Source organism: Lutra lutra, chromosome 18 (genome assembly GCF_902655055.1).
Source record: "Lutra lutra chromosome 18, mLutLut1.2, whole genome shotgun sequence".
Classification (NCBI taxonomy): domain Eukaryota; kingdom Metazoa; phylum Chordata; class Mammalia; order Carnivora; family Mustelidae; genus Lutra; species Lutra lutra.
Genome location: NC_062295.1, coordinates 17,154,909 through 17,178,033, shown reverse-complemented (window position 1 = coordinate 17,178,033; position 23,125 = coordinate 17,154,909). Strand labels below are relative to the sequence as shown.

The 23,125-nt window shown below is 44.4% G+C and overlaps 1 protein-coding gene and 1 pseudogene across 1 annotated transcript in view; both read right to left on the bottom strand.

Annotated features, from left to right (window-relative positions):
• Nucleotides 1-23,125, bottom strand: part of LOC125090543 (uncharacterized) — a 75,979-nt gene that overhangs the window by 6,417 nt on the left and 46,437 nt on the right. The window contains exons 6-7 of the mRNA XM_047713315.1: nt 5,679-5,770; nt 3,697-3,818 (exon numbers count right to left, since the gene is read on the bottom strand). Of these exons, the coding sequence (XP_047569271.1) occupies nt 3,697-3,818; nt 5,679-5,770 (214 nt within the window). The remainder of the gene's footprint in view (nt 1-3,696; nt 3,819-5,678; nt 5,771-23,125) is intronic.
• LOC125091218 (uncharacterized) lies at nt 10,062-10,203 on the bottom strand (annotated as a pseudogene).

Below are 23,125 nucleotides of genomic sequence, written 5' to 3'. Positions count from 1 at the left end.
AAATCCGTGGCATCCCCGGGGAAAGTCCCTTTCCCCAGCACATGTCTGTTAATATCGGAGATGTCCCTGGTCAAAGAGGTCTGGCTGCTGTCCACGGCCCCTAGGGAATGGCCTAGGCCAGAGCCCCGCCTACCGGCCCAGGAGAACATCTGACGCTCATACAACTGCCCTGGTCTGCGGTGTGAAAGCGTCCAGCCCAGTCGGACTACCCTGCCAAGTGTCCCAGAACTCTTGCCTATGCGAGGCTAAGAATCAAAAGCCTACAGACGTTTCCAGGCAATGCCTGCAAGCCCCTCCCCCGCTCCCCCTCTTGCGCTCGCTCCCGCATGCCTCTGCTGGTCAGGTAGCTCCAAACAGGCAAGGCCCTCTTGCCACTGGTCCAGGTCCCCGTCCCCACAGCTCATCCCCACTACTTCCCACCCAGACCTGGGCCCCTTGCCCTCCTTGGTGCCTGTCTTGGGCGGGCCCCTAGTGCATGATCCCGCCAGACTGCGCCCAGGTGCCTGCCCCCAAAAATGCACAAGGCCCTTGACTTCCCCCTAAGTGGGATCACAGTACACAAAGTCCTGTGGGATGCTCTTTCCACGCAATAGTACCTTTTTCATTCAGGTGTAAATTACAAGGTCACATACGTCCATCCAGCTAGGAGAGATCCTCGGTGCACTTCACAGAGGTCTATATCCACGCAGAGGATGGCCCTCACGGAGACTTTGGGTATTTCCAGCCTCCAGAGGCTCCAGAGTGCCCTGTCCCTCCTTGCCCCATCAGTTCTGTGGGGACAGCTTGGCTCGTGATTTGGTTTGGCGGTTCACTGGCCGCCGCCCACGCTGTGCCTCTATCCCCTCCCGCAGGTGTGCGCCTAGACCAGGCAGGCAGTTGCGCAGAACGGTGGACGCGCCTGGTCCCCGGGTCCTCCGCCTGCACAGAGTGGCCCAGGTGTGCAGCGGCAGAGGCCCAATTCCACCCCCCCACCCAATCCCAGGTGATGCTAGTCCAGGGGATAGGGTTAGGAACCGCGCTGGCAGCTGCCCCGCAGGAACCCCGCTGCCCACCCCATGGCCACGATGAAGAAGCAATTCTGCTGTGTGAAGCAGCCGGCCAACCACACTCTGGCCTGTTAATGCGCCCATTCGGGCCGGGTTTGTGCCAGGTGAGGTCCGGGGCCGGAACGGGAGGGCTGGCGGCTTTCCTGGTGGCATGCTTCTGTCCCCTGCCACCACCACGCACCAGGCACAAGGGTTCCTGACCGGGACTGCGCCAAACCACACACTGGAGGCCAGCTCGGGCCAGCGCCAGAGTCCCGGAAGAGGTGCTTGGTGGATCAGCCTTTCCAAAAGGTGCCCTGCGACGGGTGTCCACGGCACTCGGTCCTGGCCCCGCCCAGCATCGCCCTGGGGGGACTGCACCTGAGCCTTCCGATGCCCCCCACGCCAGGGTTTGCCCTGGGTGAAAACTCTGGGCACTGATGTGCCTGAGGCCCTGTGGTCGCCGTGCTCTGGGGGAGGTGTTCTCCGCCTTGCGGGGGCGCCCTACCTCTGCAGATCCTCAGCCTCCAAGTGCCTAATAGCAGGAAAGAATGAAGGGGAGGTCCGGGCCCATAGGATCTGCCTCCGGAGTTCCTGGCATCCATGGAGGGACTGTAGAGGTGCCGCTGCCTCCAAACCCAGTCCTCTGGCAGGAAAGAACTGTGGAAACGCTTTGGGCCGACTTTTTGTTTGTTTGTTTGTTTTCTTAGAGCTTTTTAAAAAGCCTTTCTCCCTCTGGGTTTGGAAGCCAATCCTCTCCAAGTTTCTTTGGTTTCTGCTTTAATGCCTGACAGGAAACATTATCCATTACGAAATGACAGCAGACACCAGGCTTTGTAGACCATCTGGCTGTTGGAATAGGAACCACTGGTGGTTTTGAGAGCTCCTGGAGGTGATGGTCATGTGCCCAGTTATCTGGGGCACAGCTTTCAAAGTCCTTAGGGCTGTCGGCTGTACTGGACCTACTGACTGTTTGTTCTGATGAGATATCAACGTGTGAGTTTTCCACAGCTTTTGCTTTTTTGTTTTTTCCCCAACGCTTGGGTCAAACGGGGAGTGTGGTTTGGCCAAAGCACATGTGACAGTACTTCTGGTGTGTGTACCAAAATGCTTTTCTTTCCCCTCGCATTGTCTAAAATTGCTACTGAGGGTTTGGGGTCCCTCCCCCATAACTTTTTGCTTAGTGGCTTTCTTTTGTGTTTAACTTGGTTGCACTCCACTCTATGATCTTAGTGTGCACTGATCCTGTTTCCAGAGTTGAAACCCATCCCTTAAAGCCTGGCAGTGCCTGCTTTGCCGACATTTGTAGGAAATGACAGAAATAATGCCAAGCGGCAGGTAGACAGGGGAGCAGTCATAGAGATTTGTAATGTACGTGACGTTTGGTGGGGCGAGGTCCAGAGCCGATGCAGAGGAAGAGTTCTTGAGACCTCTTTGGTGCAAAACGGTGGTTTTATTAAAGCACAGGGACAGGATCCGTGCACAGAAAGAGCGGCATCAGTGTTGTGGGGGAACTGATACACCCTTGGAAGGTGGGGGAGGTAAGGAAAGGGAAGGGTTTCAAAAGAACTTTCCTATGCTAAAGAAGACCTACAAGATACTGGAGACCTTGCCATTGTCAAGAGAGGTGGTTTGACCTTCTAGCAGGGAATGAACATGAAGAACGTTGGAACAGGCATTCTTTTTTTTTTTTTTTTTCAAGGAGACTTGAGTTTTTTTTAAAAAACCCTTTGGACCGATCCAAAACACCTCCACTAAATCTTTCCTACCCTGTGCTATTTGCCGTCCTTACTCCTGGCAGATAACCTTTTCCTTAGAAGGGATACCTAAGGCTCAGTGTACCTGGACCAGAAATGAAAATGTCAGATTTATTCCTGATCAACCCAACTATATGACACGAAGGACAAAACCAACCTCGGGACCAATTCGAAAGGGTGTGGCGCCGAGAGGAGGCATTTCTCCAGTGGCTTCTGCTCTGACTGCGTACCTTCTGCCCCTGCATTCTGCCCCAGCTCCTTCCACCACACGATGGTCACTGAGGCACAGGCACCACCGACTGATGGACCACAAAGAGCCCCCTGAGCAAGCACAAGGCTCTGTACAGAGAACAGGGAAGCAACCTGGACTTGCGGGGCCTGCAGTCTATTCGGTCCTGGTTCTGCTACTAACCCGACCCGTCTCATTTCCTGTGAGAGTAGTTATACCTGTTCTTGATCGTTAACAGAGCATGTGAGGGATCAAATCAGGGAACAGCTAGGTAAGGCCTTCGTACGTATCACTATCACCCAGCCTTGCACATCTCTAAGCTGTACTGAAGACACTGTCACGCTGACAAAATCTTCGTGATTGTGAATACAGCAGACACAGGGGTCTAGGGCTCACAGTCCCACTGGCAGGGTCTTCCACTCATGCAGAGGACACGTCGACAAGGGTTTTTATCAGGATCCCTGTTGGTAACAGCAAAGGATGAGAAGTCAGGCACCCATCCTTCACCAGGGCCCTGGTGACATCAAGTACGTGGCTGACAGCGGCAGCAGGCACGAGTAGCTGGGGACAGGGGTGGGAGACAGGCAGCCACTGCATCTCCTCCTAATATATTTCTAACATTTTGAACCTGGTGGGCACCTTCACAAATGAAACAATTTGGGAAAGAGGGCGAATGTTCATTTGCCTTTAATCTCCAGAAGGTGGTCTCCATCCCAGTCCCAAGATTTACAATTTGACAATGACAGTCTGTCTTCCGTAGAAATGCCTTTATCAGCTGACTGACGCCATAGACTCGAGCAAAATGTCCTGAGAGAGAGACGCAGAGACAAGTTATCGCTCAGTGAGGTCGGAAAGCATCCCTGCAGAGCCCGCCCTAGGAGAAGAGCAAATGAGGATCCGGCTGCTCTTCTTTGGGGTCAGTGATTTTTCTGTGGACTCATGAGAGAAATCAGGATGTTCACATTCCCTTCTTTTTACCTTAAACCTGCTGGAACCAAAGTAAGTACAATCTATTTAGTGATTTAATGGTGGAAATAAAGATCTTAGAAATAAAAATGTCCCTTGGGGCACCTGGGTGGCTCAGTCGGTAAAGCATCTGCCTTTGGCTCAGGTCAGGATCTGCTCCCTGCTTGGCGGACAGCCTGCTTTTCCCTCTCCCTCTGGCTCTCCCACTCATGCTCTCCCTCTCCAAGAAATAAATAAATGAAATCTATAAAGATTATCATAAAATGTCCCATGATTGTACACAGGACACACAAGTGTTAACATCAAAACATCAGATCTTAATGTTCCTCTTCTAAATATGCTTTTTCGTGGCCAGGTGCAAACTACTTAGGACTCAGCCAAACCTCAGAATGTGAGATCAAGACAAAATAATATTTTGCGGTCAGAGTATGGGGCAGATAAATGTACAAGCAAAATGAAATAAAATAAAATAAAATAAAGCCGTATTTCTTACCATGTTCCCTTCATCTCCATCCTGTGTGGGTCAAAGCCTCTATGCTTATAAACTGACCTCACAGACCGACTGCGGGAGAGGAAGGCACGAGTAAACATTGCCCCCAAAATGGTCTTATTCAGCTCCAGGGTGGGGAGCTTGGGTAAAGGAGATGGCGAATAAAAGGGGTGGAAGGAAGATAAAATCAGTGTTCTACAGCCCTGTTGCTTAAAACGTAACTATCTTAAGAACAAAAACTTGAGCAGCATTTAGAAATGTACTGCAATGTGATACAGGAGTTCTGTGTCTATTGATTCTCCTAATAAATCATTTGAGCTTGTAGTTTATAGGTTTCTTGCATTTTATTTCTAGGAAATCATTTTTATTGCATGTTATAGAATATCATCCACAACAGACTGGATGTTGAAACAAAAACTGAAAAGATGCTCACCACACCCTACTTGGGAAGCACTCTGGACATGCCAGCCCATGCAGAGAAAGAAGGCAGGCAGGCCGCTGACACGCTGCCTCGGGGCTCCCAGGTCACCAGGGCTCCAAGGTGGGTCCCTGCCTCTGGTTAAGGAAGCTGCCTCAGGAGCCCCGGATGGAGGATTCAGGCCTCTTAGGCAGGCCTGGCCCCATCTTCCTAAAGCCTGGGTTCACCCTCAGCTCAAAGGAAAGGCCATGTCCTATTGTCACTGTAAGCTTTCTTTGCATTTCTTACAGAATCTACCCAGAGGCTCTATCTTTTCGGCCAGGATTCCCTACATGCCCAAGGACTTGGGGTCATTTGGCTAATTTCTCAATCTGATTGAGAATGAGTCACCCTCCCATCTCAAATCCTTTCACTGCCTTCCTTGATAGAAAGGACTTGCAGAGCCTAATAGTGTTAGTATCACTTTAATACGGCCAAAAAGGTGATTCCTTACTTGGACAGTTCACTGTAAAAGATACTAGAAATGGTTCTTAAGCATATAAAAATGATCCTTAATTTCAGCCCCCAAATAAGAGGACTACAATAAAATAAATTTACTGTAAGATACCATTTTTCACATAACAGATGAACCACAATGACAAGGTCCTGTGTTGGTGAGGATGTTGGGAAATGAGCACTTTCATATGCCACTGGAGAGAGTGAACACTGGAACTCTCTCTTTTGAAGAATGAACCCCTAAAACCTCAGGCCTCTGGGCTGATGAGGGGACGTTGGGAGGGAGGGAGTCACTTGCCTCTGTTAATTCTGGGGGCCTTCCTCTCCTTAGACAGTCTCCTAAAATGCTGGATGGAAGGGTCATGCCAGTAGCTAAGGCTTACTGCAGACCTAGAAGGGAAGAAAGGAGGCAGGTGAGGGGAGGTCAATAGGTTCTGGCCCGGTTCTCAGGAAGCAGGTCAAGGAGGACAATCAGCTACCTCCAAAGGTCAACAGGGGCACATGCCATGCTCCATTGCAAATTTCAGCAGACTCCGCCATCCGTCTTGATGCTCACATACTCGGCCCCTCATCGTCTCACCCCTCGCCGGCAGCCGTTTCTTCTCTTTATCTGCTCAGGTGCCTAACTCCCTTCTCAGGACTCTACAGAGCACAGCATCTCACCTCACACCTCACCTAGAAGACCTGCCACCATTTAGTCCCTCAGCAAACTCACTGGCAAGAGTCAGTCAGACAACTCTGCTCGACCACAAGTTCTGTGTCCGTGGGAAAAGAGATCCAAGATTGTTTCCGAAAACTCACTTGAATGACTTCCTAAGCCTTTCCCCCAGCTCTGTATTAGGTACCAGTCCTTCCACATCCCTTAGGCAGGTCACAGTGGGAAAACCAGGAACCAATAACCATAATAGCTACAACCTAGAAAATGGTGCAGTAGCCTGAACTCTGGTCTACACAACCTGGAAAATGCTATGGTAGCCTAAACTCTCCCTGGTGTACCCTACAAGGAACCAAAGTTGAAGTGTTCTAAACCGGGAGCTGAAGCCCAAATTACCAGTGCAGGTCTTCTCCCAACTGGGAGGAACCAGCCTTAGGAAAACAATTAGTAGCAGAAGGAGCCTGGATCTCTAAGGCCATTTGAAGCCATTTTGGCCTTTGCCCTTCAGTGGGTATCTTGGGAATTAACAAACATCTTTACCATTTCAACCAAAGGGTATGCTCGGCCAGCTCTTGCTTTCGGCTCAGGTCCCGCTCTCAGGGTCCTGGCATCCAGCCCGGCATCGGACTTCATCTTGAGTGGGGAGTCTGCTTCAGGATTCTCTCTCCCTCTCTCCACAAATATCTGTTTAATGGGCACATGTATAAACTCGCTAAACTGTTTGACAGGTGAATTGTGTATTATAATATTTTTTTTAAATGCTGTTATAAGTGAAAACCCAACCCTCCAAAAATTTTAGTAGAAGCTTTCCAGTGGGTTAAAAGGCATCCCACGGTAGAGTCCTTGGGACCGAAGAAGCCTACTGAGGCCATGCTCCCAGAAAGGAGAGAAGGTCCATTACCAAATCCCCCCTGACGCCTGGGTGGCGACCCACGCAGGATATGTCAGAGGTGCCCGTGTGTCAAAAGCCACCAGAGGCGTCCCTCAAGACATCGCTATTGACCACCATCCTACCTTCCGGGGAAGTCATTCCTGCCGTAAAAGGCCCTGCAGGGGTGCCGGCGTCCCTCTTCTTCCCCGTCGCATCCTCGGCTACAGATGGGCGCCTGGTGAATGGACTAGGATCTTGTGCCATCCTGTACACTAAAAGCAGTGTGGCTGCCCTGCCATTGTTAACCCATGGGAAACAAACAAACAAAAATGTTTGGCAAGGGAAAATTACCCAATTTCGTAGCTTTAAGTAGTTTGGAGAAGACACTGACGTGAAACAGTAAAGACTGAAATCCATCATGGTCTATGTGACATTCCAACACATGTGGTCCTTACAGCCCACTTCCCTAGGAAACGATCCCCGGTTGCATTTTAATTCAATCGGGTACTGCTTCCCACCGGCTCCTAGTGGAGGTCCCAAGGCCAGAAGTGGCTAGACCAGGCGTGTGGAGGGGATCACATTAGATCAATCAGGAAGAAACCTCACATGGGAGTCTTAAGATTGGCAGCTGTCCTTCCTGGTGACTTAGGTGGCTGTCCTACGCCCAAGAAAGACAACTTTATGTAAGGACAGGAATAAAGAAAGGGCATCAAGTTTCTGGGTCTTATTACCATTCCGGCCAGGGTACTAACTTCCAGCCAAAAGTCAGACGTTTTCTTCCCTGTGGAGTAGCCACGGGCTGGAGGATTAAAGCCTGAGCAACAGACATGCAAGTGTTCCAATAAGACCATACTCCTTGAGAAGCCCTGAAATGAGAGTAAAGGAAGAAGCGAGAAAGTACTCACCAATTTTGCACCAAAGCTCAGAGTCCAAATGTAAAGACTCACAGCCCCACATTGGGCTCCAAATGATGAACTTCTACAACATAGGTGAGGTTCGCTGGGATGAGGTCTGGAGCTGACAACCAAGAAAGAATTCTTGAGACCTCTCTGGTGCAAAATGGTGGTTTATTAAAGCACGGGGACACGATCTGTGGGCAGGAAGAGATGCTGCTCTGGGTTGTCAGGAGTCATCTATTATATACTTGTAAGGTGGGGAGGGCATTAGGGATGGTGTCAGTCTCTAAGGAATTTTGGAAGCAAGGTTTCTAGGACCTTGAGGGGCTAGCTATTGTTTGGGGAAAAGGTTATTCATTACTAGTGGTAAAATCTTTTAGTGAGACCCTTTAGATGTCTATCAGTAGGCCATATGCTTGGGAGTGATTGTCAGCACTATCTTGGAGGTGGAGAGACAAAGTTTCCAAAGGAATTGTTAAAGTACTTACAGGGCCCTGGTGAGGGGTTGGGGGTCGGTCAGGCTAGGACTGCCCTTTGCCCTTAGCAAAGCCTTAAGGTGGGGGTAGTTGAGTCCCTAGAGGAGAGTCACTCTGCCTGTTTTAAGGGCTTGTCAGGAGGTAAGGAAATTTAATAGTTTTTCTTCTGCCTCTGTTTCCCACATCAGTATGATTTTTATTACAGTATGATAAAAAGAATGTAAAATATCTCACTGCAATTTTATACTGATTACATATTGAAATGATAATATTCTGGATATAACTGATTAAACAAACTAAATTTCTTTCACCTAAGGACACCTGGGTGGCTCAGTTAATTAAGCTTGAGCTCAGGTCATGATCTCAGGGTCCTGGGATCAAATTCCACATCCAGCTCTTTGCTTACCAGGGAGCCTGCTTCTCATTTCTGCCTGCCCTGTCTCCTCTGCCTGCCCCTGCCCCCGGCTTGTGCACGGGTACACAGGCTCTCGGGCCTGAGAGAACGTTCTCTCTCTCTCTCTCTCTCTCTCTCTGACAATAAATAAGATAGAATCTTTAAAAATAATCATTTCAGCTGCTTTGTACTTGCTCACTGTGGTTAATGAAGCTTAAAATTTCATGTGGCCTGCAATGTATATACTCACAATGGACAACACTGGGGAGTCAGAACATCATACAGGACATTTTAATACCGAGAGCAAAAAACAGCTTTAAATTTACAAACACAACACGTTTTAGAGGAAAAATATACTTTCCAATCTCAGCTAAGAGCTATTTAAATGCTAACTTGTTGTAACCAATATAAACAAAACTTTACTATCTCAATGTAAATGTTCTTTAAATTTCAACATTCCAGAATTAGATTTTTGGAACTTATTAATGAAGACTGCTTTACAAACTACAGAAGTGATATCAACGCATCTAAACTGTAGACATTGTAAAGAAGCATACACACACACACAAAAGAATCCAAAAGAATCCACCATGCTACTGCTCAGAATATTTTGATCACTCATTACTTCCAGGTAAATATACTAAATTAAGTGATATGAAATATTAAAGTGGGATCATATGTTTTATCACTTTGAAACTTGTGTTATTCTAATACTGTGAACATTTCCTTTTATTATATATTCTTTCTAAAACTTCACATCTTATTTTGAAATAATTACAGATTCACAGGGTGTTGCAAAAACAATATGACGTCCCATATAATTTGCACCCCATTTCCCAGACGGGGTTGCATCCTCTGGATTACAGTACATCAAAACCAAGAAACTGACATGGGGACGCATGGGTACCATTTTAGGTCACCTTATCACATGTGCAGATTCATGTAACAACCACCACAATCAAGATCAGATTTCATCTACACAAAACCTTCCCTCTCAGTACCCCTTTCCAGTCACAACCACCCACCCCCCAACCTCATCAGCCCTAACCCTTGGTGACTGCTCACCTAACTCTGTGATAACAAAAGCGTGAGTGGCTGCCTACAGTGTGTGACCTGCACAGATTGTTTTCTTTCACTCAGAATCATGCCCTTGAAATCCACACCAGCTGTCGTATGCATACAGAGTTTGTTCCTTCTTAATTGCTGAGAAGTATTCCATCTGGGACGGATGGACCACTCATTTACCGAAGGACATCTGGGTCATTTCCAGTTTTACCGTACGACAAGTAAAACCGGCATTTTTAAGAGCTGCAAAACATTTGTAACTATTGCACAGTTTTGTATCAATTCCCTGACCTCTATGTAGGCTGTTTTGTTTGTTTGTTTTTAACTTGCAGCAAGAATTACTACCAAACTCCACTTTTTGGGCCACAGACCCTTGTGGCCTTAGCAAAAGACCTGCCCCTCATGAAGCACACTACCAACATTTAATGAGTTCATTGGCTATTTTTTGTTATAATATTGATGCAACAAATGTATTTACACAGAAAATGTATGTGCAGAGAACACTAACTCCTAGTGAAAATGCTGGGTCACAAGCTACAAATATTTTTAAAGGAATTGCTACCAACTGGCCTTCAGAAAATGTAAAGCAGCTTATCTTAGCCACCAAGGCTCTGTTACAACGTCCTCTTCTTCCTAGACGCACTAACAATTTTGTAGTCTTTAAAATCTGACTTGCCGAAAATGTTGTTTTGTATTGAAGTAATAGAAGTTATATATTTCTCATGTTTCCTGACTTAATTTGTTGTTCTTTGATTAACTACCTATTCATATTCTTTGGCCAACATTCTATTGAAAGAAAAGTTTATTGACTATCAAACTTGTTCTAACATATGTTACAAAGAAATAGCCTTTAAAACTACATGTATCTGAAATCCAACTCACATATTAATAGCCCAAGACAATATCTGACTTTTCAATGTGGAAGATAAAAATTTAGTGCATATGTTCCCCAACTGATAAGTGCTCTTCTACTACACACAATGTATTTCTTAAGAAATCGCCTCTAATGCCAGCTCTAAGTTAAAAAAATGAATGTAGGGATGCCTGGTGGCTCAGGCACTTAAGCAACTGACTTCAGCTCCGGTCATGATCCCAGGGTCCAGGGATCGAGTCCTGCATGGGGCTTCCCGCTTAGCTGAGAGCCTGCTTCTGCCACTGCCTGCCGCTCTCCCTGATTGTGCTTCCTCACTCTCCCCCACCTCCACCGACAAATAAAATCATTTAAATAAATAAATAAATAAAAACATGAATGGAGATCACTTCTCTTAAATTCCCTGTGCAATGCCAAGACATCAATTTTCTTTTTTTTAAATTTTATTTATTTGACAGAGATCACAAGTAGGCAGAGAGAGAGAGAGAGAGAGAGAGTGAAGGAGGAGGAAGCAGGCTCTCCACTGAGCAGAGAGCCCAACGCAGGACTCGATCCCAGGACCCTGAGATCATGACCTGAGCCGAAGGCAGAGGCTTAACCACTGAGCCACCCAGGCGCCCCGAGATATCCATTTTCTGGAACATCAAAACTATCTCCAGTTTCATTAAGAAACATGGCTGGCTTCTCTTTCAAATTTAAGGTCATCTAACCAATAGTTCTCAAAGAGTGCTCCCTAGACCAGCCCTAGCAGCACTAACATCACCTAGTAACTTCTAAGAAATAAATGCAAAGTCACAGGCCCTACCCCAGACCTACTTCATAAAAACAAAACCCAGAAGGTGGTGGGTAGAGCCGGAAATCACGCAGTGTGTTTCAACAAGCATTCCAGGGGATTCTGATACATAGGAAGGTTGGAGCGCCACAACGTTAAACAAATTTAGTAGAAAAACATTAAATCTGGATTGCCTTACATACTTATTCTTTTCATGAAAGACTTTGGCAAAGTTAATCACGCCACGGATACTAAGAATCCAAAGACATATTTTCATTTCCCCCAAAGTAAAACAAAACAAAACAAAATAAAAAACAAAAAGAAAACTGGAAACTGGATGTTAGCTTTATTTCCTACAAAAAGGAATCCCTAAAACTATGAAGTGATCGCAAAAAAATTCCTTAGAGAAGAAAAACCCAAAACGAACCATAGAAAACCAACAGGTCAGAACTGATGTCTTTCAAACCAGAGACTCAATTAGTTTTGTATCATACACTGCCTGATACCCCCATTCCTACACGGAACTACAACCTACTGCACTTTCAAAATTCAATGAACTAGCATATTAAACAACACCTGCAAAACTATAATTACAAAAATATTTGTGGTCCAGGGAATAAACAAATAAATTGGTCAAATAAAAATGATTCTGCATGGGCAGAATAAAAGTGACCTTTATGTTGTTTTGTCCCCTAATTTCTTCTAAGCACGTATTACCACCTTCACAACCAAATTAAAGGACAATCGGGAATATATGGAATGATACAGGAAAATACCCTACAAATACGTCAGTTATTTTTAAATTTTACCAATGCGCTGATAATCTCTCTACTTCATGGGATAAAAATTCACAAGAGGCTTGGGTAGTACCAGATAAACAGAGTTCCAACCTTCATGCTTATTAAAGTTTGAAATTCGAAGTGAACACATGGGTATGAACCCGGTTACAAATGGGTATTACTACGGTAGCTACCTCCTATCCACCTGGGTAAGTGTCCCATTTCCCTCCAAGTAAGACCTTCTGAGCAGGGAGCCCAATGTGGGGCTCAATCCCAGGACCTCAGGATCACGACCTGAGCCAAAGGGAGATGCTTAATCAACTGAGCCACCCAAGGCACCCCAAGACCACAGAACGGTTTGGTTTTGACTGAAGGTCGTTTTAAGCTGAATTTTATTTCTTGAAACCTGGAATATTCTGGCAGACTTAGGATATTCAACAACTTTTACTTCTAGAAAAGAATGAACAGTGTATAAACCTTCTACCCTACATAGGAAATCTCATCTCTTCTCAGAAAGCAGTCATCAGGTTGATTTTCTCCCTGACTAACCAACCACCAAGTACTCGATAGATTTGAAGATCCAATACAGGCTGATAAAATTGGCATCCTACATCCCCTTTAATTTCCTGTCCCCCGCAAAAGCAACTTCATCTTAAAATGCATTGCGAATGCTCTTAATATGAAGTTTTAAGTAAGATTTTTTTTTTTTTAACATATCCCTTCTACCAGTTTCTTCTGTCAACCAAAGGGTCATTTAAATAGTTTTTCTAAAATGAGAAAGGGAGGGAAAAGGAGCATTATCTAATCCTATTGAAAAATTAAAATTTCACTTGTTTACCTTATGATTTCAACTATTCTTGATTTCTAACACTGCAGTTGTCTTGCATTGTCTTTACTGACAATTCTTCTTTGACACGACAGCCAGTCACTGCATAGAACTGAACTTAAAGCTGCCGCCGCCGCTTTTGGCGCAGGCGGCGGCAGCGGCGCAAGCGGCTTCGGCGCAGATGGTGGCGGCTGGACAAGCGGCGTCGGCGGCGGCGCAGACGGCGGGCGCCGCGGAGCAGACGGCGGTTGCGTAGACGGCGGCGGAAGCGGGTAGGCGGCGATAGCAGCAGCGGCGGCGCAAGCGGCGTTGGCGCAGATGGCGTTGGCTGCCCAAGCGGCGACGGCTTTGGCGTCGGAGGCTCAAGCGACGGCGGCGGCAGCGCAAGCGGCGGCAGCGGGGTAGCAGCGGAGAGCAGATAGCGGCTTTGGCCGTGCAAGCGGAGGCGTAGGTGCAAGCGCCGTCGGCGCAGATGGCGTGGGATGTACAAGCGGCAACGGCGGCGGCGACGCAGACAGCGGCGGCGGCGGCGCAAGCGGCGGCAGCGCGGACGACGTCGGCTTCACAAGTGGCGTAGGCTTCGGCGGCTCAAGCGGAGGCGGTGGCGCAAGCAGCGGCGGCGGCAGTAGGGCATCGGGGCAGGTGCAAGCGGCGTCCGCGCTGACGGCGTCGGCAACTCAAGCGGCGGTGGCGGCGGCGGCGGCTCAACCGTTGGCGGGGTGTCCGCAAGCGGTGGCGGCGGTGGGAGCTGGAGGGCCAGCAGCTGAGGAAGGGCTGAGGTAGGGCTGAGGACGGTCGCGGAGAAGGGAGGGGGTCCGGTTTGGGAGGACTTCCTGGACGGAATTTCTCCTTCCAGGGGCGCCGGTTTCGGCTTTGGGTGGGGGGGCGGGCGGGGGTACAGCCCACGCTTGTCCTCGGGCGATTAGAAGAGCCGGAGCAGGTACCTGCTCTGAGCTGAGGGGGTGGAAGGGGAGGGAGGGCTGGGGGCGGGAGAGGGCCGGCGACGACTAGTCTCTGGGGCCACCCAGGGCGGGGAGAGGCGGGAGCTGCTAGAATGGAGATCCTGGGGCGGGCGGCGGGCGGGGTGGCTCCCCCTCTGGCCTGCGGTTTTGCAGGCAGTAGCCCTGGCGGCTCCTGCTCAGCGGACCCCGCCCTGGCTGCCGCCACCACTGGTCCCAGGCAAAGGGAGATTTAACCAGGTGGGGAGGGAGCTTGGGAGACTGGGAGGGGAGAGGGAAGGAGCTGGCCCATTCCCCTGCCGCAGACCTCGGGCTGCCCCTGCGCGCCCCTTCCAGATCCAGCCCAGGGCTCCCATGCCCCGCCTGAGGAGGATGCTCAAGTCCACAAGTCCGCCCGCTTTCCTGCTCTCTGATGTCTTTCCTGGGGCGCCGCAGTCGCCGCCTTCTGTGGAGGCTGCAAGGTCTGGGCCTGAGGTTCCAGGGTGTCTTTGGGGGTGCCCCGTGCCCTCCCTGGATGCTGTTTCGTTCCCGGAAAGGGTGGGTGATAAGAGCTTTCTGTCAAAACACCTGCTGTGGAAGGTGTGTATTAACTACAGAATCGTGTACTACAGCCCTAGGGGTCGTCATAGTCTTTGTTGTTTAATTAAAAGAAAGACTCAGTGCTTCTCTTTTTCTTTTCTTTTTTTTTTTTTTTCTTTTTTGGCAAGTGTATTACTGAAATAGCTAATAGTGTGTTATGCCCCTAGGTAAAGTTTGGTTCTATTAGAACAGGTGTTCATTTGCACTTTTTCATGCTTAGTATTTATGGAACGGCCGTTATTGAGGGAGGAATTGGAACAACAGACCTAGAAAGAGCTTCACTGGGTAACAGGAGGAAGAGTGGGACACCTCATCAAGTCTTCATCTGTAACCTACACTCACCCTAACACGTATACTGATAAGGGCCAGCCTTTAACCTGCATTTAACAAATAGGCACTATATAAGCCTATTTCATGGATTGTCTCATGTAATCCTTTTAAGGGTATGATACTTCTCTCCATTTCGCAGATAACGAAATGAGCCTTAGGGTTTCCATTCCCAGCTGGGTTTCTATTGCACCGTTGCCCTTGACTCAGATCTTTTCCAACTTCACATTCATACTGTTTTTAATAAGCTTTTTTTCTGAAAACGGTATTACCATCTCCACAGCCAGCACTTTATAGGCATCATTAGACACCAACTGTAGCAGTCAGATGCCAAATTCTGTTTTATTCCTCCTGTATTCCTGTCACTACCACCTTAATTTAGGTCCTCATGCTTTACTTTTTCAGTTCAGTGTGAACTTCATTAATTGTGAATCTCTGTGGTACAGACCTGCACCTGAACTCTTGGAGTAGCTTTGCTCAGCCAGGTGTCTAATGATCTCTCTAGAAAACCCATAGGTCATGTAGCTTGTCTGCCTAGAATGCTCGGTTGCTGCCTGGTTGCTGCCTGATTGCCCAAGGAGGTACTGCCTTGTTTCCTTAGAGGACCTGCGAGGCCCCATCATGGTCTGGCTCTGTCCTACCTACCAGCTCATCTTTGCCACTTCTTACCGTGGTCAAACTTGTGTTCCTCAGCATGTTCTCTCATGTCAGTGTGTTGCCTGAAGACTTCCCACCTCTTCGTTTTACTTGGTGAAAGCCACCTTCAGCTGTGAGACCCAGCTCATGTGAACTCTTGGGACACCGGTCGATTCTTTTGTTCTGTGGTCATGGAAGAACTTTGTGCATTTCCTTTTGTAGTGGAATTTCCTTTTTACATGTTTGCCCCAGATTTAAATTTGAAGGCCACATGGCCAAGGATAGTGCCTCTGACACACTGTTAAATCTTCAGAGGCAAGGTCTTCGTGTGCTACAGCTTCTGTACTCCTCAGTGTGACTTTAAAGGGTAATCCATTCTCCCAATCTCTAGTTTTAAAATGTTTCCTTTTTAAAATAATGTCCTATGTTGGTCCGTTTTTTCTGCGAATAGGGTATGTCTATTAAATTTTTTAAAAAGCACTTGGCGAATGATTTGGAAATACTGCCAACATTCGTTTACTTCCTCTCATTAGTTTTTAATTTTACTCTTTGTATAGCCTCTTTTTAAAAAAAAATTAATTTATTTATTTATTTATGTGACACAGAGAATGACAGTGAGAGAAGGGATACAAGCAGAGGGAATGGGAGAGGAAGAAGCAGCCTTCCTGCCAACCAGGGAGCCCTGCGCTCCATCCCAGGACCCTGGGATCCAAACCTGAGCTGAAGGCAGAGGCTGAAGGACTGAGCCACCCAGGTGCCCCTCTTTGCATAGTCTCTCACTTCCTTTTTTGGTTTGTTTTTAATTTATTTATTTGTCCGAGAGAGAGAGCACACAAGCAGGCAGAGTTGCAGGCAGAGGCAGAGGGAGAAGTGGCTTAACTGACTGAGCCACCAGGGCATCCCTTTGCATAGTCTCTTAACGTTAGGTCCCTTTATCATCTCCCTTTCAAGTTCATACCTGCTCCTCTGCTCACAGCTGAGGCAACAATTTATTGCAAAATAGATGTCTTCTGAACCAGTGTCTGTTTTAAAAAGGGTCACCCCAGGAGAACTAGAAAATGCCTTTCTCTTATAATTCCATTTTGTTCTGTGCTTGCTGGCTTCAGGGTTTCGAAACGGCTATTTTGAAACAGTTGGTAGAATAGTGACTAGAGTGGTGTCTAGGTACAATATGACTTAAGGAGGAAAAGGATTCCAGTTGACAAGATCATGAAGTCTCTGTTTTTCTTGGAAATTTTACAGCTGAATAGGACTCCTGATGACTGGGCTTCCTTTACTTAGCAAGGGATTTTCAAGAGGTGGGCTGGACAACCTTTTGAACTCTTAGTAATTTAGATACTGGTATTTTATCTGTTATTTTTCAGGATTGAAGGTCCTAGGTGATCTTTTCCTTTCCGTTGGTACCGTTTTATAAATGAGGCGTCTTAAATTGTCTATTTTACCTTCTTTTCTCTTTGGATTTCATTTATTCGACAGAGAATGCCTGTGTGCCTGGAATTGAGCACACACCCGGTGTGGGGGGGTAGGTTGGGGGGATTTGGAGGGGTGGTAGGGAGAGGTGGAAGCTGGCTCCCTGCCCAACAGGTAGTCCGATGTGGGGCTCAATTCCAGAACCTGGGATCATGACCTGGGCCAAAGGGAGATGCTTAACCAACTGAGCCATCCAGGTGCCCCTGTATATCAGTATTTCCAAAAGTCATTGATCTTATTTGGTTTCATTTTCTATTTCTAAGTGACACTTAAATTATTGACTTCCAATATGACAATCTCTGACATATTAAATGTTTAGACCATTCATGTGTCTAGAACGCTTAATGTAATAATTAATACGGTTATTATTAATATTGTCATCATCTTGTTTGGAATTTGTTCCTGTTTCCACTACTGTGTCCACTTCTATTGTTTTGAAATATTGTCTATTTTTTCAGAATTCCATTTTAATTTATCTTTTAATAGTTTGAGTATATAGTGTTAAAATGTTTTTGTTGCTGTTTTAGGAGATTTAATACTCGTTTAAACATTATATATCCTACTCAAAATCAATATTTCATTACTTCAAAAAAAACTTACAAATTTCCCAAGATACAGGTCCCATTGCAGTGCAGTTTTCAGGTCTGTTACAGCTGTGTACATTGAAAATCCCATCAGATGATATCATTTTGTCTTCAACAGATTTCCATTTATTACAAACTTTAGCGTTGAAAAATAACTTATTCACCCAGTAATTTAAAATCTATGGTTTTTTTATTCATTCCTGGCATTCCAGGATGCCCTCTGCTATCCACTTCCATCTACATGATGTCATCCCCTTAGCATTTTTTTTTAATTTTTTAAAAGTTTTATTTATTTATTTGACAGAGATCACAAGTAGGCAGAGAGGCAGGCAGAGAGAGAAGGGGAAGCAGGCTCCCCACTGAGCAGAGAGCAGGATGCTGGGCTCAATCCCAGGGCCCTGGGCTCATGACCTGAGCCAAAGGCAGAGGCTTTCACCCACTGATCCACCCAGGCGCCCCAGGATTTCTTTTAAAATATTAATATTATAAACACTATTTTTTCCTTCATTTGAGGTGCTTTATTTTACCTATAGTTCTTTTTTTTTTTAAATATTTTATTTATTTATTTGACAGAGAGAGAGATCACAAGTAGACAGAGAAGCAGGCAGAGAGAGAGAGGGAAGCAGGCTCCCTGCTGAGCAGAGAACCCGATGCGGGACTCGATCCCAGGACCCTGAGATCATGACCTGAGCCAAAGGCACCGGCTTAACCCACTGAGCCACCCAGGCGCCCTTACCTATAGTTCTGAAGGATATTTTACTGTATATAAGATTGAAGACTATGATTCTTTCGTTACAGTACTTGAAAAAATGTTATTCCACTCTTTTCTTAGCTCAATGGCTTTTGATCAAACTCTGCTAAATTTTCTAAGCAGTTTCCCTGTATGTAATGAGTTGCTTTTTTCTGAATGCTAACAAGATTTTTTTCTTTATTTTCGGTTTCAGATATTTGATTATGATGTTACTTGGTTTGGATTTCTTTAAATTGATCTCATTTGGGGTTGGCTGTGTTTTTGAATATGTAAATTTTTATTTTTAACTAAATTTGGGACTTTTTCAAATAGGAACTGGTTTTTGTCTGCTGCAATCTGTCTTCTCCTTCTCGGATTCCTATCACATGAACATTAGAATTTTTGATATTGTTCTACTGGTTCCTAAAATTCTGTCTTTTGAAACCTTTTTTCAGGTTTCCCATTATAATTCCAACATTTGAGCTGTGGAGATTGGCATTCATTGATTACCTTTTCAGTTGAAAATCTTTTAGGTTTTCCCTTTTCGGTGTATATTATAAATACTTTGGTATGCACCTTTGTCATTTGAAACGTCATGTGATTCTGGGTCTTGTTTACAACTTCTAGATAATATTGATTTTCGTTGTTTGAGCAGGCATTTATCAGGTTAGGTTAAGACAAATTGTCTTTCCCTATTTCTGCTGGCTTTGCTTCTGATGCCTATTTAGTTTACCTTTATAGTACTATCTTGGCCCATCCTTGTCTATAATTCCCAGTCTGAAATCAGAACATTGACTTTTAAGCTATATTTCAATGTTCAAAGCCTTTTCTATGATGATTCAAGTCAGTCTCATGCATACAAAGCTATGGAGTAAACATAGGTCTTGACACCCCTGGCTTTAAATTTAAAGCATCCTTTCTCAAGCTCCTTCCTCTTACAATTCTTCCTCCTCTAGCCTGTGTTTCCCAGTGGTGCCCTTCCTAAGGTTCTGTTGATGAATGAGGAGTTTTAGATTTCCCTCACTATTGCCAGAATTCTGTTTCCGAAGGCCCATCATAATTCTGTCAGTTGGAAGGGGGCAGGGCTTCTTCTCTTTACTGGCATTTGTCTGATGTATGACCAAACAAGACAAAACCTTCAAAATATCCCAAAATTCCATGAAAGAGTGATATAACTCATGGAAAGGTGTTTTAGCCCCAGATCTATAGAACACTCCTTGGAATATTAGTAGTTAGAAATATGATCATAACTTTTTAAAATCTTTAAGAGTCTCATTTGCAAATGTGTTGCTGATACTTAGTGCCTGTTCACTGAAATATGTTATACCAGCAACCTGAGAGATAAAAGGCCATTTACATTTCAGTTTCCTATTGCTAAACTTCAAAGTTCAGTAGTTGCGGTTGTATTGTTTGCCCTTCCCACAATTGACTTGCCATTCGAATGAGTAAAGATTTAGGAGCAGATAACAAGAAAACGGCTAGTATAAAAATACCATCACTATACGTTACAAAATATAAGAATATTTGTTCAGCCCACTCTTCTCTGTGATTCAGTTACCAGATGTTATCTCTATTTTGAGTGCATTAATATGGATCCCTTGATAATCTCAATCATGCCAGAACAGTCAAGAAAGTTCTGTTAAATTCCTCAGGATGTCTTCTACGTAAGAATCTACAACAACACAAAATGAGCAGATAATGTTTTCAAAATTTTAAAACTTGAATCAATAAAAGGAAATAATTAACAACAACAACAACAATACATTAAAGCCTTTAAAAATGCCCAAAGTCTCCTTCTGTAAATGTAAAAATGTTTTCTTCTACTTCCTTATTTTCTTTTCATTAGGGTCTTGCTAATCATTGCATATCAGCATCGAGATAAATTACTTAGTAGATTTTATTGTTTTCTGTTTTGTCTAATTAGGAATATTGCATGAGAGTTGTTTTCTATTATGTTTTATTACTACGCTTTAGAGTAAGTAATGATTTGGGAGATGGTTTGAAAACATGAATCCTCTTAATAACATTGCTACTAGGGTGAAATATTTTCTAATTTCTAATATCTACTTACCAGAGAACTTTCGGGAAAGAAAACCATTTAAAAGTTTATGAATATGTAATACATAGCAGACAGTAACAGGGGGAAAAAAGCTTATGAAAGCAACATTTTGGAGAAGAGCTACTTAACCTAATATTTCCCACAGCGCACAGCTAGTCCTGACTGTCAGGTGGACTCCCTCATTCCATCTTATTCAGCAAACACTTCTTAAAGACAAAAGATTGAGATGGTTTAAGCTTTTAGTAAAGAACAATAATTATCTAGACAATCGTGAGATATATAAAACAATGAAATGACTTAGTTTCAAACATATACAATGAAAACAGTAGCAAGATTATATTATCCACTTTTTCCCCTTGTCATCAGAAACCAGAAAGAACTCTACAACATGTGGGTAAGATAAAACTCTGCCCCAGAGTGGTTTGCACCCCTCCTCATTATGCTTCTCTTGATATTCTCTTCTACCCTCACCATTTTCTGCCAAAATTCTTCCTTGGAATTAAATAAAATTCCTTGGAATTAAAATTTTGAAAATTTAGTAAAGATACCTAGCTTCATACCTTAGCTCAATCAAATTACCAGCTGGGTGGTCTTGAGTAAAATATTTTATGTCTCTTGCTTAAATAATATATCTCTCTTTAATTTCTATGGTACAGGATAGAAGAATTAAGTCCATTCTGGTTTTCTTGTTAGCAAAATAAGCATCTTTTGCCATACCGCTAGGATTTATGTACTTACTTTCACTAAGGTACTGAAAGATGTTGGTTATTTGTAGGTGCTATCCTGCATGTTTTCTTAGCCCCAAAGCTCTATGTATCTGGGTAAGGAGTTTGTTCTTCTCAAGGTACTTGCTGGTGTTAAGGTGACAAATCATATTTTGTATGAAAATAAATAGTTTGAGGTGGGATATTCTACTGAAAAATCTGCCCCTTTGGGAACAGTAATATGCTGGGAATGAATACACTGGATGATACTATGGGTAGAAACTTCTGAATTATTCTTACTTACCAGCATCATAGAAGCTAACATACATAATCCATGGTCCTTTAAACAGCAACATTTCTATATTTTTAAATTTTTCCTTCACTTTTTATTTATTTATTTATTTAACATTTCCCCAGCTTTATTAAGTTACGACTGGCAAATTGTATATGAAAAAAATCATAGAGTCAAAGGATATAAACTTTTGGATATATGAAAAGTTCTGGGGTCTACTGTATAGCAGTGGGATTAAGGTTAAAAATACTGTATTACATCCTTGAAATTTGTTAAGAGAATAGATCTTAAGGGTTCTCCACCCCCCACACACAGACACACAAATAAGGAAATCTATATGAGGAGATCCATGTGTGAATTAACTTAAGTGTGGTATTCATTTCATAAGATGTACATACGTGAAATCGTCACACTATAGACCTTAAAAAATCATGTTGCACAATCTGTATTGGGTTTTATATATCCTAATAATATTCACATGTTTTGAAATGACATCTTGATATTGACAAGGCAGATATGGCAATGGTCATAAAGTCCTGAGTCAACCGATACAGAAAGAAAAAAATATACATGATTATAAAACACACATGGTTTTTCGTAAGGTATCAGACACACAAAGATTCAAGGTAAAGTGAGAATTTGAACACCAAGGTTGTTTGCCTTCCCACAGAATAGATAAAAGCGATCACAACAGGTGGGGAAGATGGGAAGACACCAAGTAGATGGCAGAGGATGAATTGACCAATTTGCCACATTTTGCTAGATCAGATTCTGCTTCAGCACCATGGAGCTGTGTGGAAGTTGAGTCAATATTGACAAGTACAAGCTGGTAATAAAAACACATTGTTCATTTATGGGAAGTAACTCTCATCTATGGCTCACTCCACTCAGCAACACCTTTGCCCCAGTAAACCATTTCTGTCCCATCTAGACATCCTCCAGCACATGTGTCATCACTCCCTTCCCACCAAATACAAATTTGCGTACATTAAAGATTGAGCTTGCTATGAGGGTAAATATTTATCTCACCAAGGAGAAATTTTAAAAATCTAGTCAGAAACATTCCAACTGAGCTACTAGACTAGTGCAACCTATCTTTCACACATCCCAGGCCCTCCACAGAGGATCTCCGTTTACTCTTCAGGTGTCATCTTCTTGCTAGGTACATTCTTCTGACTACACTTTAACATAGGAGGCTCTAAGGAAAGGCCTTGCTTAAGTTTCCATAGTCTTCAACACATTAACTATTCAAAAGCTAGCCTGGGCGAGGAATTTTTCTCTTAGCATTTAACAATTAGCTTGTTCCTTATCTTTGTTCTCACTGCAGGTTGACTCTGCACTTACAGGATTCGTATCAAATAAGGTAGTTATTTTTTCCATTAGCCTGTGTGCACAGCTCCAGGATTATTAAACATAGCAAACATCCTATGCTCAAAATCATACCATGCATCAAAATGCCAGTATACCATGGGTAATATCTTCTGTTCAATAAAGCTTCCGAAGCTATTCTTTTTCACCTAATCATGACCCTATACACTTGTTCTTTTCTCTGGCATCTTTGACTCCTCTTTTCTAATTTACAGTAACTGACAGAGTTGGATATCCTATTGCCTTTGTTTTTCTTAACGTGTTAGGTCCATAGTAAACATTTAGTCCTTTCTGCTTTCTTTACTCCAATATCTTCTCTAATTCTAAAAACTTGATCAGTATCCTCTGTTACATGATGTCCTGTTTTATGAGTAAATATCAGACAGCTTAACTACAAGACCCGGACTCCTGGGTGGCTCAGTAGGTCAAGCC